Source organism: Ctenocephalides felis, unplaced genomic scaffold (assembly GCF_003426905.1).
Source record: "Ctenocephalides felis isolate EL2017-DRISC unplaced genomic scaffold, ASM342690v1 CF-g0.4_SCAFFOLD_01170, whole genome shotgun sequence".
Taxonomy (NCBI): domain Eukaryota; kingdom Metazoa; phylum Arthropoda; class Insecta; order Siphonaptera; family Pulicidae; genus Ctenocephalides; species Ctenocephalides felis.
The window spans coordinates 19,266,464-19,285,961 of record NW_020537324.1 but is presented as its reverse complement, the minus strand read 5'-3'; the positions used below and the strand labels follow the sequence as shown (position 1 = coordinate 19,285,961).

At 29.6% G+C, this 19,498-nt stretch overlaps 1 protein-coding gene across 2 annotated transcripts in view; it reads right to left on the bottom strand.

Moving 5' to 3' along the window:
• LOC113366613 (lissencephaly-1 homolog) overlaps nucleotides 1–19,498 on the bottom strand; it is a 43,191-nt gene that overhangs the window by 15,727 nt on the left and 7,966 nt on the right. For both annotated transcript variants that reach the window (XM_026608245.1, XM_026608246.1), the window contains exon 3: nucleotides 988–1,224. In XM_026608245.1, coding sequence (XP_026464030.1) covers nucleotides 988–1,025 — 38 coding nt within the window. In that variant the 5' untranslated portion in view covers nucleotides 1,026–1,224. The remainder of the gene's footprint in view (nucleotides 1–987; nucleotides 1,225–19,498) is intronic.

Below are 19,498 nucleotides of genomic sequence, written 5' to 3'. Positions count from 1 at the left end.
TTCCACATAAAATGCAACTTCACTCATATGTTGTGAAGCCATATCTCAAAGATACAGTCACGTTAACATCGTTTTTTGCCATTTGAGCGTTTTCTAGACTAGGTTTTCTATCTAAAACGACTGACTGCGTTCCACATAGGATTTTGACAGTTATTAGTACCACTTTATATGAAAACTGCTACATAACACAGCTGTACTTTATGTTTCGTAGTTATAGAATTTATTAAAACTCTCCTTCGATAATTCGGTTGTTGGGTTATAATTTAACCCTTATAGCTGTGTACTGTATTAAACACTGATTTGTTTGTATATTATGTATTTGTTGCAGTTCTAATTACAATCACTGATTTGTTACTAAGTTATAATGAAAGAATATATATTTATTTTTATTGGTTATGTACATGTCGTTAAACGGACTTTACTTTTTGAAATGAACAACTAGTTCCATTAAAACACTCCGCTACCCCCTCTACCAGGGGTAGCAACCATTTCGTGTAAGGCTTAATGCCCTGAAGTTTATCACCTTCATGGCCAATATAATAAAACGAAAAGACGTCCGAACACCAGCCTTGCCTATTTTATGGCAGAATCGGCCCCTTAAAGTGATTTATCCGTGCAAACAATATATTTCTGTGAGATATTGCTTTGAATTAATTAATTTCAAGGAAACAGTGTAGTATCTTCATATGGTATAAAAAATAAATTTGGAATGAACAGAATTTTAACGCATTATTTCAATGGTTCAACGATTATTATTTAAATTCATTAAATTTGTTTTAAGCTAATTTGTTCGTAATACCTATTATCTTTATTGAAGTTTTGAATTATTAAAACCCTAAACAAAAAGAAGACTGTGCAATTTAATTAAGAGCAAAAGTGTCAAAAAATCACCAATGGCAATACTTTCAATGAAAATTAAACCCAGATACAGTAACATAGAATGTCATGTTAACCAAAAACAATAAATAATTTTTTTTTTCAACTTACAGTTCTTCGCGTTGCCGTTGTGACAGCACCATTTTCATGTTTTCTCAAGATGCGTCTTCTGCGCGCGGCGTAGAGGCCTCTGGCTGATGAGCAACAGGGGTCGCTATAGAGATTCTGCGCTCTCTTGACCAAGAGAGCTGTGTGTAATGGTTTCTTAATTCAGTGCTATTGTTATTATTCTTCGACAATAAAGAAAATCGAAACGGTCTAATAGGAAACGACCGCGTCGTCCATCATCTGGAAAAAATAAAAAAAATATTAATAGGGGAGCTAGAAGCTTTATGCAACAGGGGTAAGTAGGAACAGGCGTTTTTCAATAGGATCTTGAACGATATAAGAATATTTTTTATCTCGATTGGACATGTAAACCGTCCTGCATAATATTGTCATAGCTACTGTCCCGTATGCCGATGTAGTAGTATACAGAACTGTGCAGGTCCAACATTTTTTAAGTGTAATATAAAATTACTATCAAGAGATTTCGGTCGGCGTTATTATTATCAACTAATTTTAAATTTTATATTTCTTAATCTGCTTCAAATTTATCAATCTTTGATAACATGTTTCAATTTTTATGATTGCTAAATTGTTTAAAAATAGTTATCTTGATTCAATAGAATAACAATAAAATTCAAAGAAGATTGGGAGGAATCAGTAGTTTGTGACATGTAGACACATGTAAATTGTGTTACAGAAAACACTATAGTTTTATTTGTAATAATTGTAGTTTACTTTGATTTACAATTAGAACTTCTATGACAGGAGATACTATATTTTTCATGTATCCACGTATCAATCATAGTTTACGTTGATTTATGAAAATAATTACTTAGCAACATATATTTTTTCTTAAAAATAAGCAAATAATAAATTATCAGAGGTACTATGATCGTTTTTTGACGTTACTACTTGTTCCGGTAGTTGTTACAACTAGATCCAATAACGGTGTAAGTTGTAACATCGGACATTTTTCTAGAAAATGTTTAATTATGAAATAATAAATTATTATTAATATTTTATCGGATTTGGTACAGGAATATGTACATCATCTTTTCATCTGTATTTCATATTAGAAATGTCATGAGTGGGGATCTCAATATACACGAGTAAAAAAAAATTGTTACAACAAACCCTTAGCTCTTCTACTCATTTTACCATAACATTAGCAACATGAAAACATTTTGCAAGTTATATTCATACATAAATCGTATATGCACAATTTTGCATTGATCTATACTTAACAACTCATTAAGCAAAAAATGTTTCATTCTGCGCACCACAAAAATACTGGTTTAATATCTTTCCATCGGCAAAGTTAATTAGTATATAAAAGATTCAAAGTTAATCTTTATGACAATTTTATAGTCCTATAAAAATATATTCCAAACTTTGATATAACCATGGTATCAAATTTATCTGGAAATGGTACTTCACGAGCAAATTAAAAGCAAAATATTGAAGGCGATAAAAAGACAAGATAATATTTTTTGGCATAATTAGCTTTATACATAATTTCCAGTATATTAATAATATTAACTATTATACAATCACAGATAATTCCCATCGTTCGAGAACAATAATTACAGTGCATAATTAATAAAAACAAAATGTTACAACACGAATCATTGAATAGAAAAGCATATAAATCATGGTAATGTAATTTCCATTAAGCAACAATACTACTAATCATAAACGACAAGCAATATAAATTAGGTTTTTCAAATCATACAATCATTCAAATAGTGCAATCGTTCAACTTTTGCAATACTGTAATAACAAAGTAATAAAGTTATGTAGAGGTTATATAATAAAATGTTTATTATAATAATCAATGATATTTTCCCGCCAATGTATAATCATATGTAAAAAAGAAAGCATAATTTTGTTAAACAATTGCCAAATATCTATAAAAAATATATTGAATAAAATAATCTGTGTGGATAATCAACTAGAAATAACTTTTGTTTTAACCAGAGACTTCTCAAAGAAGAGAAAGTGTAAATAAACTATGAAATTTTATCTTGTATTCGGCTTGAAATCTACGACTGAAAGTAATAACACGGATTGTCAAAGACAATAATGAGCATGTGATTGAATCTGCAGTATAATGAAATTAATTGTAGATTGAGAAACGAATTTTTAATAATACTTTAATGTGAGATAATGAATCGAGCTCTAAGAAACATTTATTTCTGCAGGTGGTGAACATTAACTTATTAAAAGTTAACTGTTAAAAAAAATGATTTACATAAAGAAAACTCATCAAGAAATAAACGAGTAATCTATCAAATACATGACGATAAAATAGATACAAATGATTTGCTAATTAACAATGTCATATCAGAATGTTCAGTTTTCTAGGATATTAACTTAGTTTAAAATTTAAGTAAACAATGAAAAAATATCCTTATTTACTTAATCAATAAACTAACTTTTCATCTAAGGAACTTGACCAGATTAAAAGAAGTATCTATATTAACAAAATGGGTACGACTTTATCGATTAGATGAATAAATTAAAATTTGTTACCATAAAAGGCTACGTCGACAACCTAGATACCATAATCCCTTTTTTTTAAAGTCTAGGTGACATTAAAACAGGTGCTATATCAATTTACAACCTACTAAATAGGACATAAAAGAAATTTATATTTTGATTGATGACTTTACTGATTAGTAGTGAAACGCATTTAATAGCGATATTGATGTAATAGTAGTAAAATCATGGCACATAAAATCAGGAATGTTGTTTAAAATAATCGGTGCAAAATATAAACAATTATGATTAGTAATATGAATTGTAAGCAAACACGGGTTATATAAATAATTTACATTATTTATCGCGTGCACGAAAACATTGTAAATATTATTTCATTGACAATGATTTGGTGCAACGGTTATTTTCCTAAGATATTTCATTTAGATAAAATATGAATAATCCAATTTGTATCATTGTTTCATAGTTCCCAGATTTCGGTATCAATCAGATATTTTAGAGTATTCCAGCATAATATTAATATGTGGGAGGACGACGGCCCAATGATGTCACATTATACGCGTAAAGTATATAAATAGAATATTTGATGATGATAGCGTAATTCAGAGAACTCTTAAAAGAGTTTATTCTGCGCGTTAATAATACAAAAAATCAATAAATATAGTCATACAAATATATTACGATAATTGGAATATTGATTTGTTATTTATGAAGACTATCCCAAATCATAATTAAAATAATATTTTCCATAAAAATATTAAAAAAATGATATCGCAATCGCTGTTGTCCTAAATTTTACAGACAATAATGAGATAAGGCAACAAGTGCAATATTTTATAAAAAATATCTAACGTTGTCACTAGATCACAAGATTGAGTCTAGTCGCTTACAAAGGTAAACATTGTGCATTTTATACCTAATTTCGTAATGGATAGTAGAGAACTGTTTCTAGTACCACAAACTAAAAAAAAAAAATCGACAAGAAATTGTTTTTTTTTTTTTTTCAAAAAAAAGAACAAGTAAATAATAGTCAAAAGTTCTCTATGATGATTTTTGTTCTTCAATCGCTACAAAATTATAAAAATAGTACATTCAGAACACTGAGTTGTTTTTGCATTCCTGGTTTATTATATATAAAAAAGCATAGGTTTTTGTAAGGGGGCGTCCATTAATCACGTGAGCGAGTTTTTAAGCATTCTTGGTCTCCCCCTCCCCCTTGGTGATACATGGTGATATTCAAAATTACCCCCCCCCCACCAAACATCACGTGTATTTTTAGTTACGTTATAAAACTGTAAAATTTTTGATTTTTTTTTTTAAATGTTTGAGTTTTTTTTAAATCAGTTAAAAATAATTACACATGATATCTTACTATACCCCACGTGATATTTTGTGATTTTTTGTCAAAACTCCCCCTCCCCCTAAAAAGCTCACGTGATTAATGGACGCCCCCTAAGTAGTAATAATAAGACTGCTACTTCTAAATTCGCATTAATATTTTATCGTCTTAAACAACACGAGAAACTACTATTTGAAAAAAAGATCATTACATTTGAAGCTAATTTCATAAAGATTTAAATTGAGAATTAGCAAGAAAATATGGACATCACAATTAATAATTTATGAAGCAACCATAAATTTGCAATCCCACGGTTATTATATTGCGATTACGATTAATTTTAGTATCCTGCCATGGAGCAACAATATTATTTATTTTATATGAGGGATTACAGGAGAAATGCGACACTAGAATTTATACCTTTACAACACTGATAGTAAAATGTGCGGATATACAATTCTATTCTCTACTAGTTAGCGTCACGCTGTGGTGCAATACTATAGAAAATGTCGTGAAATTAATACTGTCCTGAGTAACTTCCTATATATAATGTACCAATAGCGTAAATAAATAATGTGAATGATTTATTATTAGTTAAAGCTTTACGAATTAACGATATCTGATTGTTGATGCAAACAAAAAAATACACAGAAAAATTAGTAAAAGCAATAGTAAATCCATCCATCCAATCCAAAATCAATTTGTCTTAATAGTTTTGAGATGATTAGTCAATATTACGCTTCATAAAAGTTTTACTGGTCTTCCTAGTAAAGTACTCAAGATTGCTAAACATATATTCCAGTTCAGTAATTTAAGCTTAAGTTAGGTAAGAATCTCGGAAATCGACGTACCTAGCTGTAAGTCTGTAAATACTTGTATATTGACACTAAAAAGTTGTCTCAAAACCTACTATTGATTATAAAATTTCATGATATAAAAATGACTATCATTTTGTTTCTGTCTCAAAGCCCAGAAAATAATCCCAAGCTTGCTTGATTCCGCACACACCCCATATGTAGGTTCTGAGACAACTTTTTAGTATATAATATAATATACAAGTATTTACAGACTTACAGCTGGGTATCTCGAATTTCGAGGTGAACTTACTATAATGACTGGACTAATATGAACGTTTTAATTGTGATTCAATAACGTTATCAAGCTTTAGATGATGAATTTCGGATAGCTTTCCTCTTTGGTCACTAATAATTATTAATATATTAATATTAATTAAGAAAACTCAATTTTTAAAACTAGCAAAAGTATAAAGACCATAAGAGAGACTAACATAAATTTAGTGAAAGTAATTATTCTAATCTGTAGGAAAGGCAAAACTTAGGCAATATATTTTTTAACAATAGACGGAGAGTAGTATGGTATATATCTAAATGCAACGTGCTACCAATTACAGCAGGTTGGAAATACAGGATGCTAATGTCTCATTCAATTAAATCGCTAACCGTAACACTGAATAATTTAAAATATAGCTGCAATCCGTTCGTCTGCTATTTGATTCAAGTTTTCCAATGCTATTTAATTTATTATTGAATAATTTATGAGATAAACTTATAACGACTTATAAAAACCACCCGTTAGAAAAAGTTCTGGCAAATTTATGAACTTTATTTTTCATTCCTTAAAAAATATATTCGAACATCAAGATGTTAATCAGTCAAATAATCGGAAAAGGGCTAAACCATAGACCTTGTAATACTGTATAATTCTGTATAGTAAAGTTTATGGGCTAAACACCCCCTACCCCCAAATACATATATATCGCATAACAAAAGATCTTATAATAAGCCAATAATTTATTAAATACAATTTCTTTATTTGATTGTTACAAATAAATTTTAATTACAACTGTAAACATATACGTCGAGTTGTAATAGTTAAATTTTAAAAGGGTAAATTTTAATTAAATTGCAGAAAAAAAACATCACTTAATGCTTCAGGGCATAACCTACAATAATCATACATCATCATAAATATGCTGTAATGTGTTAATTACCATCGTGAAAGCGAGCATACTAAAATTTAAATGCTTTATTAAATGTAATGATAAATTTATGGTCGAGTGATCCTCAATAGATTTATTCGTGCCATTCAATAATGAAAACCAAAAATAGAGCCATAATTAGTTTTATTTTCACACGTGGGAAATTGTTTGAGTTGATAATATTGTTGGTGAAAAGTGGAACATCCTTTAAATGCCATTCACAGTAAATAATGAAATGCAATTATAAAGACAATAGAGATATATAGCACAGCATGTACACTTTCCAATTGTAATATACTCGTACTATCACTTTCCTTCCATCTTGAGATATTTACTTAAGAAAATCAATACTAAGAAGAAAAGCTTCTAATCAAATATCAAATAGAATTTTACACACTCAAATTGAAATTTCGAAATGCACACAGGATTTTGCGACCCGTGCGACTGCTTGATTTGCAATTTATGCTTTAATATAGAGATCACAAAAATGTGTACAATTGAAAATAATACATTCAGGAATTGCAGTGTAAAATGATAAGGAAAACTCTTTGGTTTAATCCATTTATTGTTTATATATTCAATACTCAAGAGTGTGCTAGATAGTAAATTATTGCAAAAATAGCAAAGAAGTCATTCCGCAAAGAGTCACGTTTTTGAGCTAAAATCAAAACATACTCTCCCTAAGAGTTTCTTCCATCTGTGATTTATTAAACGCGATGTGCACCCAAGAAGGATAGTTTCATGAAGATTAATAGATTGCGAACAACAGCGCACAATCGACATTCTAAAAATAAAATACGAAGCAAATTTAGCGAGAAGCAAATTTAGATTAACAACCGATGAAATTAATCATTATGAAGGGTTAATTTGGGCAAAGAATTAAGAGTTATAAGATATGGGTTTGATGGTGAATGTGAAGTAAATCAGAATATCTCTATGTCAAATTTTGTACTACGAAGCGGTAAGCGGTTAAATGCGATGGGACTTGTTTCAGAGGTCCTGGGTTCTATACCCACTTCGAGCAGCCTTTTGTCAGGCAGCAGTGACAACGATTTTCACTTGGAAATATAGATAGCAATATGTTTCCAAGTGAAAATAGCCCTTGCCCGGATTGCTGCACCAATAAAAAAAGTCAGCCCTATTAGATTAATTCTAATAACATAAATCATCAAATATGGATGGATTAACCATTGAGTTACCATCTAAAGATACAAAGTAAGGAGAAGTTTCAGAACAACAGCTCATAGGACGTAAGGTTCTGATTGCTGTTAAAAACTTAAAAAATAAAAAAAAACTACATATTGATCTACCAATACCAGAATACATAATTGAACACACAAATGTCAATTTTGCCTAACGATACATATAATCATAAATAATACTTTGAAAAAAATTGTGTAAATAAATTTTTTTAAGTTGTAAATATATGGAACACGGAATAATTGAATTACAATTAAAAAATCATATAGATATAATTTTAGTTTCATCTTTCTACAATTTTATCTTACGACTGTTTCTGTATAACATGAATAACCTATGGGTGCTAATAGAATCATTTTAGAAGTGTTTATTTTAGTATCTTTTTAAATATATTATTTGCACAGCGATCAGAACTTGAAGAGTTCTATAATCTGTAATTATAATTTTGTCTTAACTCAAAGAGTTGACTCTAGTTCTGTCTATATGATGAATTTTATTATTACAATTTCTGTAATGCTGATGAATTATTTAGTAAATGTTAACATGAACTCTAAAAGATTTAACCTTTTAGCAATAACAATACTATTTTGGTATATAACTAAGTAATATTGCAGGTGGTTTGCATTTCTCACTAAACACTTCTCACAACCGGACCAAAAAAGGTTATCTTCTTCCATATTCGTCGAGTTTCATTTATTTGTATTAAAAAGTCTCACGATAATTCAAACATTGTAATCATTAAAGTGTCGAAATGATTTCTATTCTTGGAGTGCACAATCACGCCTGAACTATCACGTTTATAATGCATACCATTCACTATTTATCAAAACAGAAATAAGAAGTCACTTCTGAAGATTAAGAGTGGATTAATATTGATCACACTAAGAAAAACTATTAAAAAATCAAAATTAATCACAAAATTTTCAATATGGCCCACCGATGGCAAAATCGATTCGGACGTGGGCTAGCCCAACTTAGTACCGAGTTCGCTGGTTCGATCCCAGCAACGGCCAAAGTCTGGCATCAGGCAGCATTGATGCCAAATTTCCACTTGAGGTTATGGTCCCAAATATAATCTCAAGTGAAAATACACCCCTTTGGAAGGCATGGATGCAAATAATTAGTCACAACTGAATTGGACTACTGGGTCAAAAAGTAATATAATAATGCCAAAATAATTACTGAATGTTCTAATATAACAGACTGTAATTAAAAACTATAACAAAAAATTATATTGCAACTCTTTCTGGTGAGGATCACTATGATTAATTTGATATAAGTGGACTGTAAATTATTAATATTCCATCACCATAAGATATATGAATAAAGCCACTATTTAGTTTGTGATATATATTGATCTTCACTCTACAACCTTCTTCTCTCATTACATTTGCTAGTCTCCTCATTATTATAAGTTCAGGTATTTATACTCATACCATTGTATCCTCTACCCCGAAGGGTCCCGGGTTATTCTAGAAAAAGCCCTGGTCAAATCTTGACCACTTTCCTTTAAACTGAAAAACGTGTGTAATAGTCTATTGTAATCTGTGACAAATAAATCTATATAAATCGTGAATGAATTGGAGTATCAAAGACAGCAATAATATTATCAAAATTGTTATAAAGCAAACGAACCATCCAGTTTATTTTAATTAGTGCTCGTAAATCTCAGCTAGTTTCTTAAAAATAAACATATCGAAGCCATATTATTCAAATCAAATAATCGAAAAGAGAAAACAAAATATCGTTGTATTTTCTCTTACAATATATGAGAAACGTGCGAACTGATAGGCAGACGCTAATAGCATTGTTTATTTGCACAATATCTTTGCTATATTTGGTCTATAAAAAACATCGGTTTCAGTAAATCTTGAAATAATTTGCGCCTACATAAACGATACATGTGCTCATACATTTATCAATAATTATGCAAAATATTATTTATTATTACAAATAATAATTTGTAAGTAAATAGAAAAAATAGACATCTCTGATGACTGTTAAAGAATAAAAGTCAGATTGATAGACTTAGCAAAGTGAAATTATTTCAAAAACCCTTGTGAACGACTAATAATAATAATGAATAATATTATTTATATTTTAACATATAGGTGAAATAAATCTTGCCACCACACTATTAATTTCTCAATGAATAACTTATGGATTATGTTGTATAAAATGAATAATCAATAAGAATATTTATATTTTATCCTTATACTATGCAACTTAATTACATTAACTTTCGATGAGCTTGCAGGGCACGACTATCACCAACACTCCAAAATAAATGTGAGGCGTTATTTAAAAGAATAAAACAAAAATAACGCGACTAAGAAATATACGGATTTCTAAATTTAATTTTAGTCCCTGCATGAAGAGATGCACCTAACTGACAAAGAATTTTAAATCGGTGACAAACCGTATGCATGATATTATTTTAGATAGATAGTGTAGATCTACAAAAACAGAGGCAATGAATAAAAGTCCAAGAAAGGGTTAGCAACTTTCATTTTAAGTTATATTAATTTTAATAATCAAATATCTGAAACTTAATACATAATTGCAAAATTTGGCAATATTACCATTACATTACCATTTATGAGGCAGTAACTGAAAAATATAAGCTTTTCATATAGAGCTTATTCCTATAAATGAAAGTAATAAATTTCATTCAAATATTCTGCACAAAATGGAATCATGTTCAATATTTGCGAAAAGTTTTTGATGAAAATATAATATATAGTACAAGTACAGTCATTAACTGCCAGTATATACTAATAACAAAAACTAAACAAATAAAATAGTGTATGTAAATTGCCAATCCTTAAAAATGACTCACTCTGTATTTAATTACGTTTATTAAAATACTTGTAAGAAATTAGTACTGTATTCTGATTCGAAAGAATAATATGAGCTTGGCAATATTATCTCATATTCATATTAATTATGAAGTTAATTGTGAGAATTCATCTCGTGGGTGCATACTATCATCTGCATAGTATAAATTTACAGAAGTTGTCATTTGTGTGTTAAAAAAAATTAAACTAAAATAGACTTTTTTTCATCAAAAATTTATTTTGCAAGTTGAAGACATTGCAAGTAGAAATTTCTCACGGAACAACTTTTATCTACAACTGTTAAAATGGTAATATATATAGTTGTTCCGGAATGCAAGTCTCTTCACTGTAATGTAGATTTTTTATATGTTACACAATATAACATTATATGAAACTTACATGTGCGCGAATTAAAACAATTATGTTACTTAATACGTAACGGTAATCAAACAAAGTTTAACGGACTAAGTGAGGTAATAGTACCGTATCTGTTTCAACGGCGCCCAATGGTGGGATCATGATTATTTTAATAAGCATATTTAAAGAATTTGTTTTTAAATTAAAATTAAAAATTTAAATTATTTAAATACCCATTGAATGGAGTAAATTAATGAAACTTACGCTAAAAGCAATTAATTTGAAAAATATTTTAATAATGTAAATCACATTCCTAATGAATGATTCTCACAGAAACAAAACAAGAGATCTACGTTAAAGCATGGTAACTAAAATTAATGTAAAAAATACATGAATCCTACATATAAAGAAATAACTAAATAAAGAGATTAATTCAAAAACTTCTTAGAAAATTGTTCGAACAATAGTTACATTAATACAATTTTCTGTGGTTAGAAGCAATATCGATCAATTCTATTTTAGTGCCTTACCACAGAGAATAAATAAATTATTCAGAAACGAAATTCCATTCAAACACGCAGATCTTGAACTCCTTATTCGGTTAATCTTAATAAGTGTAATACTTTTATTGAAGCTATGCGTGCAAAGGTTTTGGTTCACTAATACTTTAGTTATCTTCTAAAGAGATCGAGAAATAATGAATCAAAATCGAATAAAAGTCAATTTTGTGATTCCCATTAAATGGAATAAATATTGTTTTAAGGGTGTATACTAGTGTAAAGGCGTAAATTTTAGGTCATTCTTAAATCAACGTAAAACAAGCAATCCATTTTTATACTATCATTTCTTTTATAATTTACTTATCAGCGTTACGAAAGCACAGGAAAAATTAAAACAAATAAAAGTTATTAATTTTAAAAATAAGCTGTAGTTGAAGTGAGGGGTCACAAAAAGTAGACACGTGACCAGGCCCACTATTGCAACCCTCCTAGTAATTCGAATTCACAAGGAAAAAAATTAATCTAGAATAATATTGCAATGGTATATGCTATTGCTAGGATTAAATTAAAAAAAAATTAAATAAAAAAATTAACTTAAATATATAACCAAATAGTAATGTTATTGCTATCCGTGCTAAACATTTTGAAAGGTTAAATCCTATAGCATGCATATTTACTAGATAATTCATCAGTATTACAGAAATTGTTGACAAAACTTCATAAAAATACGGATCAATTTCTTGCCACTTTTTTGAATTTCTCAATTTTTGAAAAATAATATAAATTAAAATTTGGAGATGAGGCTAGTACATGCTAGAGAGAAGTCTATAAAAAAAATTCTCTGAAAATTTCAAGCAAATCGGTCCAGTAGAACTCGAGAAATAGTGGGCATCTTATTGAAAAAGACAGTTTTGAGAAAAACGCCTTGAATTTCGCAAAAGGCAGAGGATTTCGAAAACAGAAGAAGATTATAATGCTTAAACAGCTTTATCTTTAAAAAAACTTGAATTTCTAAACATCCTCTGGTGTACATATTCTTAAATAGTTTAACTTTAAACATATGATATTTTTTTTTTTTTTTTTGAATTTCTACACTAAAATCTCTATAATCAACCCCTTGAGTTAAAAACATCACTAATTTGAAAAAGTTTATTTAAAAACTTGTAAATAATAAATATGTATAGAGAACCTTAGTCTACAACAATAAGGAATCCAAGCTTATGGTAGCAATAATGCACAAAAGATCGCCATTAGAAAAATGACTTCTCATTTATGAACATAAATCGACAGTACATGCAATATTCAATCCTTATAAAACCGGTTGCAAATAGCGTTGCTAGCACAATACCAATGTTAGAATTTCTACACTTCGCGGTTGGCATTGTCACAAATCCATCGTAAAATTAATAAAAGCTACTACTACAAAAAATGTTTTTCAATTAAAATTTCACCATGTCTGGTGATGGTAATGACCTTATATCGTGAATCAGAATAATGCATTATGAGCATGTATTATAATAGATGACATGTATGTAAAACTAGTATAGATAAGTTGATTCTTTAATGTTCACACGCCTAGATTCATTATTCTTAAGCACGTCATTAGTGAGTGCAAAATCAACAGATTAGTGCAAAATGTAATTTACATGGGAAAAATCCTAACTCGTTTGGCTAACTTTGTCAGATTTAATGATTGGTAAAATAAAAATGAGTATCAATTAAAACATACAAACAAATTAAATTTAAAACAAAACCTTGCTAGATCAGATTACGTATTTTTACTTAACATTAAAAAGAACAATAAAATGGCTATTCTGATGATCAAAAACTGAGTAAAGAATGCCATAAAAATTATTATGGCTAAATGTCAGCTAAAATCATTAAATTGGAATAATTTAAATAGGGCACGAAGAAAATATCTACATTTAAATCCAAGATATTCATCAACTAATATGAGATTTTGTAAAAGTGGGATAGTACTTTTGCAGAATTCATCAATTTGCTCAAAATACATATTTTCTTGAAAAATTATTATTAATATTATATAAAATTAACCTCACTTTCTAACAATTTGTAGTAATCCTAACATATATGTAATTTATTAGATTAATAAGTCTATTAAGTCAGTAATTTTACTATTAAAATTATCATCTAACAATTACAATATATATGCAACGAGTAATGAATTATCTGTACACAGGATACAAGTTTCTGTCTGCCCATAATAAAAAACGACATAAACGTAGTAAATACGATAAGTAATATGTTCATCATATATCAGCGTTTTTTAATATGTGAATTAGGAATGAGTAAATAAATAATATTGAATAAATTTTAAGTTAAATGCTGCTATGGCTAACAAGAACAGGAAAATCAATAGAGACTACTATACGTAGTCATTATAATTTCTTCAGAACAATTAGGTAATCAAGCTATGAAATGAAGTTTACGAATACCAAGAAATCTCGTCGAACAAAATCGTTTCAAAGATGTGCATATTTGTGCGTTTGGCCTATAAGCTAAAATCACAAGTTCAATTCACTTCAAAAGTTAATGATACTATAATAAAAAGGATAGAGGGAAGACCCGTAACGCCGGACGGCACTTAAAGCCGGACACTATTTAACCCGTATTATTTAAGCGAGTATAAATCTTTTTATTTCAAAATACAAGTGAAAGGGGCGCGGGGGGCACACATGTGCAGGATCACGCGCCAAGACTCACCTTTGACGCACACGGCCACGGCGGGAGCAACCCTTTGTTGTTTTAGGCGCAAAAACATAGCGTCACCAAAATATCAATAGAAGTAAATCTAGTGTATTATTAATGCATTTATCTTTTAGTGGCATTCCAAAATAAAAGTAGTACTTGATTGTTATGCGTAAAATGGTAGAATATTATTAGATATTTTAAACAATTTTAGAAGTTACCATCAAATAAACGAAATTGTCTGTCCCTTAGCACCGGACACTAAGTCGTCCCTTAGCGCCGGAAGTAAACATATTGATATTTCTTGTGAGAATGGACGTAATTTATTCGAATTATTTAATTTTGTTCGGTATGAGTACTAACGGTCGCTACATACCCCCATTTTTCGTATTTTCTATTCAAAGAATGAAAATCTTATGATGAATGCTCCAGCTGAGAGCATCGGTGTGGCCCAGCCAAAAGGGTGGATAATTAGTGATTTTTTTTTTGCAATATCTAAGAATATTCGTCAAGCACAAATGTGCAGATATTCCAGAGTGTGGAAATGACTACATATGTGTTCAATGCTGGTTATTTTGAAATGTCCGGTACTAGGTGCCACTTCGTAAAATCACATTTTTGATACCAAAGTTTGATTGATAGTATTAATTATGGTTTAGCAAAGATTGCGTTTTTATTAATTTAGGAGATTTCTAACTTTGTTATCTAACGTAAGTCATAATTTAATAAATATTTCTTAAAATATTTTTCGATTTATTTATAAAAAACCTTAGGTATCCGGCACTCGGAGACTTTCCCCTATATCAGTTATTATTCAAAGGAGACACGTCCAAAAAAATCCAAATCGAAATTATAAAAATCCGAAGAAAGGATAAAAAGCTAACCTATACCTTATGCAATAAAAATGATATTAGCCCACAAATCATATTTAAACTTCAAATTGTTATACGCATATTTTTTATATAAAATGATACAATTTGAGAAACACTATGTCAGATTAAACACGCACTTATGGATGTGGCACAGAACGAATTTCCCATGGGTCAGTAGAAAGGACAGTGTTATGGCCTCAAATAGGTTGCATATGTGATTCATACCGGTTATATACCATAATCACGAACATTATAATAACTGGAAATAAGAACAATTGACACTTCACTTACCTATTAGACATGCAAGTGATAAAAAACATACAAGTGATATAAATTTCAAGATATAGCAAATGTAAAAAAATCATAAAATGAATTACATTGGGTATTGGTATAGAATAGATAATCATGAAAACTAATGTTTCATTACGAGTTGAATAATCTATAAACATTAGTCTACATACGAGGTGTGTTCAAAAAGTACCCGGAATTACTAATAATTAAATTTCGCGGGTCTGGAGTGTCTGATTGTCAAATTTTTTTTTTTATTGTGTTGGTATACATGCCCCTAAAGTATGATGAAATTTTCAGCTATATTCACTGTTTACTTTGTCTGTGGTAGTCGCTAAGGTTCGACGTGTTTTTCTGAGCTCGGCGATTTTTACAATGGAAGAATTGAAAAGTCAAAGAATTTGTATTAAATTTTGCGTAAAAAATGAAATAAAGTGTTGCAAAGTGCAAAAATTCACCAGATATGGCTCCGTGTGACTTTTTCCTATTCCCAAAGTTGAAGAGACCCATGAAAGGACGGCGGTTTTCCTCGATTGAAGAAAATCGCTGAGAGTGCTCAAGGACATATCAAAAAGTGAATATCAAGGGTGCTTCGAAAATTGGAAAAAAACGCTGGCATAAGTGTATTATATCTGGGGGGGACTACTTTGAAGGGGACCACATTAATGTAGACGAATAAATAAATATTTTTTTGAAAAAACGAAAATTCCGGGTACTTTTGAACAGACCTCGTATATATAAAAATAAGTTGGGTTTTCCTTCCTGACTATATAACTCCAGAACGCACGGACCGATTTTGACAATTTTGCATTCGTTGGAAAGGTCTCGGGCTCCGCAAGGTTTATAGCTAAGAAAGTGGTACATGACATCGTGCCTTAATGCAAATTGCTGGAACTTCACGCACCGTAATTAAAAATTCGAGTAATGACATTAGTGAGAATTATCAGAATTATACTTGGTTAAGTCAACGAGCAATTCTTGCCGCAAAGAATAATGTTGTACACGCACTGAATTTCACCATTCAATCAAAAATTGCTGGCGATTTGGTGACATACCAATGATTCCGACTGGTCTTCCGTTTGACTTGCATTCGCAATGACAATTAACAAGTCGCAAGGCCAATCGCTTAGTGTTTGCGGGATAAATTTCAAATAGATTATTTAGAAAATCATTGTTTTTCATATGGGCAGGTATACGTCCCCTGTTCACGAGTTGGGAAACCATCCGCTTTGTTTGTGTTAACGTCAGACCAAAAAACAAAAAATGTGGTTTACCAAAGAGCACTTCAATGAAACGGATAATTTGCGGATTCACTTTCATTTACTTAGAGAAGTTCAACTAAAAAACACTTCATTTTTGTAATCGAAATAAATTCTTTACTGTTGTGTAATAAAATCAAATTTTTCCTTTTCAAATATAAAACAAACAAAAAATTTCTTCATCTTTCTCACGAAACCATCTGGTTCTTAGATAGTTTATAAAAATGTCACATTTTTTAAGTCGAGATTTCGAGAAAAGTGAGAGTTTGACTGTAGGTCAAAAAAGGTCCTAAATATTATAATATAGATTAGGCCTTGTTGGATAAAAAGATGTAAGTTTTTAAAAAAAAATCATGCAACTTATTCAAGTGAAACGGTTATATGGTCTTCTTCGGGTGTTACGAAGAAATGGATTTCCATGTAAATGATAATTGGGTTTTACAAATAATAATAAACAATTATTGATCTCAAACTAATCAATGACGATAACAAAGACTGCTATGACAATAATATTCAATAATGAATATTGTTTTATTTACAATAGTGTCCAAATATGCTTTACAAAATTTAAGTTTTCTATCTTCCGTTTCATTGTAATAGCTGTAATATCCCACCTTTAACAATTTCCCAAAAATAATGTAAGTAATTGCGAATTAAAATACTTTAGTTTTCATGTGACAGAATTATCGAAACTAGTTTGACTTCCTGACAATGAGAATAGAATGCGGTTTGCAATACAATGTAAGACCGAGAGCTTCTTGGGCGGATGATGTAGCTATACAGGTTTTCTCATGAATCGACAAGTGCACATTATTATTAATGATCTCAAAGAAAGTGACATAAATAACGTGGATCTGATAATTATTTACAACGACTTAATTGCTGTGATATATTTACAGATAAAATATACATATAACAAAATGATGGCATACGTACTTTTGTAATAAAATCGGATAAAAATAATAACATTATACATATGAATACTAAAATGCAACATTGTAAAATGTATAGCTAAAAAATTCGAACTTATGAAATCTTTAAGTTACTAATTTGCGAGCAGATAATATTTTAGCCGAATTAAAAGGAGAATTTTTCCATGCAGTTCACAAAATTATACAGATGACAAATAGGGGTAAACATTCATATGAAAAACCATAGCCCATCATCATAATAAAAAATAAAATTGTAAGCTTCCAAAAACACAAATTCTTTATCAGAATCCACAATTCATAATGGTATGGTAATGTAATTTTAAAAATGTTCAATACTTTATTTTAAGATAATTATAAAATCTAATCAAACATGAGTACACATGGAAAGAAAGGAGCATTTAGTCAAATATTCAAGCGATTTAAAAAATCAAATTTTAGATTTTCAGTCCATTAGCAAGTCGTAGATACCATTAAATATCAAATTCCTCACTTAATACAAGGCAAGAAGAATGATAAAAGGTCATAAATACCATCGCTGTTCAACAGCACACCTATAATACAACACGCCTTGATAAACTATATTATAAAGCATACTAATAGCTATTGTTTTACTATCAGGAAATTCAGATTTAAAAACGAAAAAACAAAAACTGGTAATATATTAATCATAAATGCATGAATGCAAGAAAAATATGTAAATTTTGCATCGCAATACTACTTTAACAGTAAGAGAAAATCATACGCAACGGTATTCGTAAGCCTAAAGTTATTTGGATTAAATATAAGAGCATTTATGAATTATCATAAGTTATCGCACTTATGAATAACTTCCTCCGATCAAATTTTATAGTCAGTTGCAAAAAGAGACTCGTTTCACAATCCGTTCATACAACTGCATTCCTGGAATTTCATCTCATACACGTAACAGTAGATGCGGCACAATATTGATTTGCGGACAAATTTATTATATATTGTGCTTGTTTATATCAGAGAAATATGTAATAAAGGTTGGACCACAAACACTTTCAAAGTTCTCTTGTTTGTGAAAATATATATAATTTACAAATAATAGAAATACAATTTTGTTACAAGTAAAAAAATAACGCCAAGTGCACGACCTATGAAGTACATTTAAAAGAGCAATTATAAAATTGCAAATGGAATGAACGTTTCGGACTATGTCCAGACCATCCTTCGGTGAAATGAACACACATACATACATACATACATACATACATATATATATATATATATATATATATAATGCACGTAACGGAATCAGTTGGCTTAAACATCACAAGGATGAGTTCAACGGACGCGTGAACAACTAGAAGACGACATTGCGCAAAAGAGAAGCGAACCACCACGCCGAGGTTAGGAACTAGCAAACATTTTAAACTAATCCTTCTAAATATATATATATATATATATATATATATATATATATATATATAGTGTAAAATGGAAATGGGAAAAACTCTCACACTACTTCTTCCCTGAATCGAGTTAGAGTTTTAACTCAGCTCACGGACCTGCCCTAGGGCAGCACACCCATTATTATTATTATTATTATTATTATTCTTATTATATATATATATATATATATATATGTGTGTGTGTATATATAGCCAGGCTTAAAGGTCAGCGAATAAAAAGGTCCACCACCTATATCAGAAAAATAAATAAAGTTCAGGCGACATTATTTAAAAGTAGAGGAAAGAAA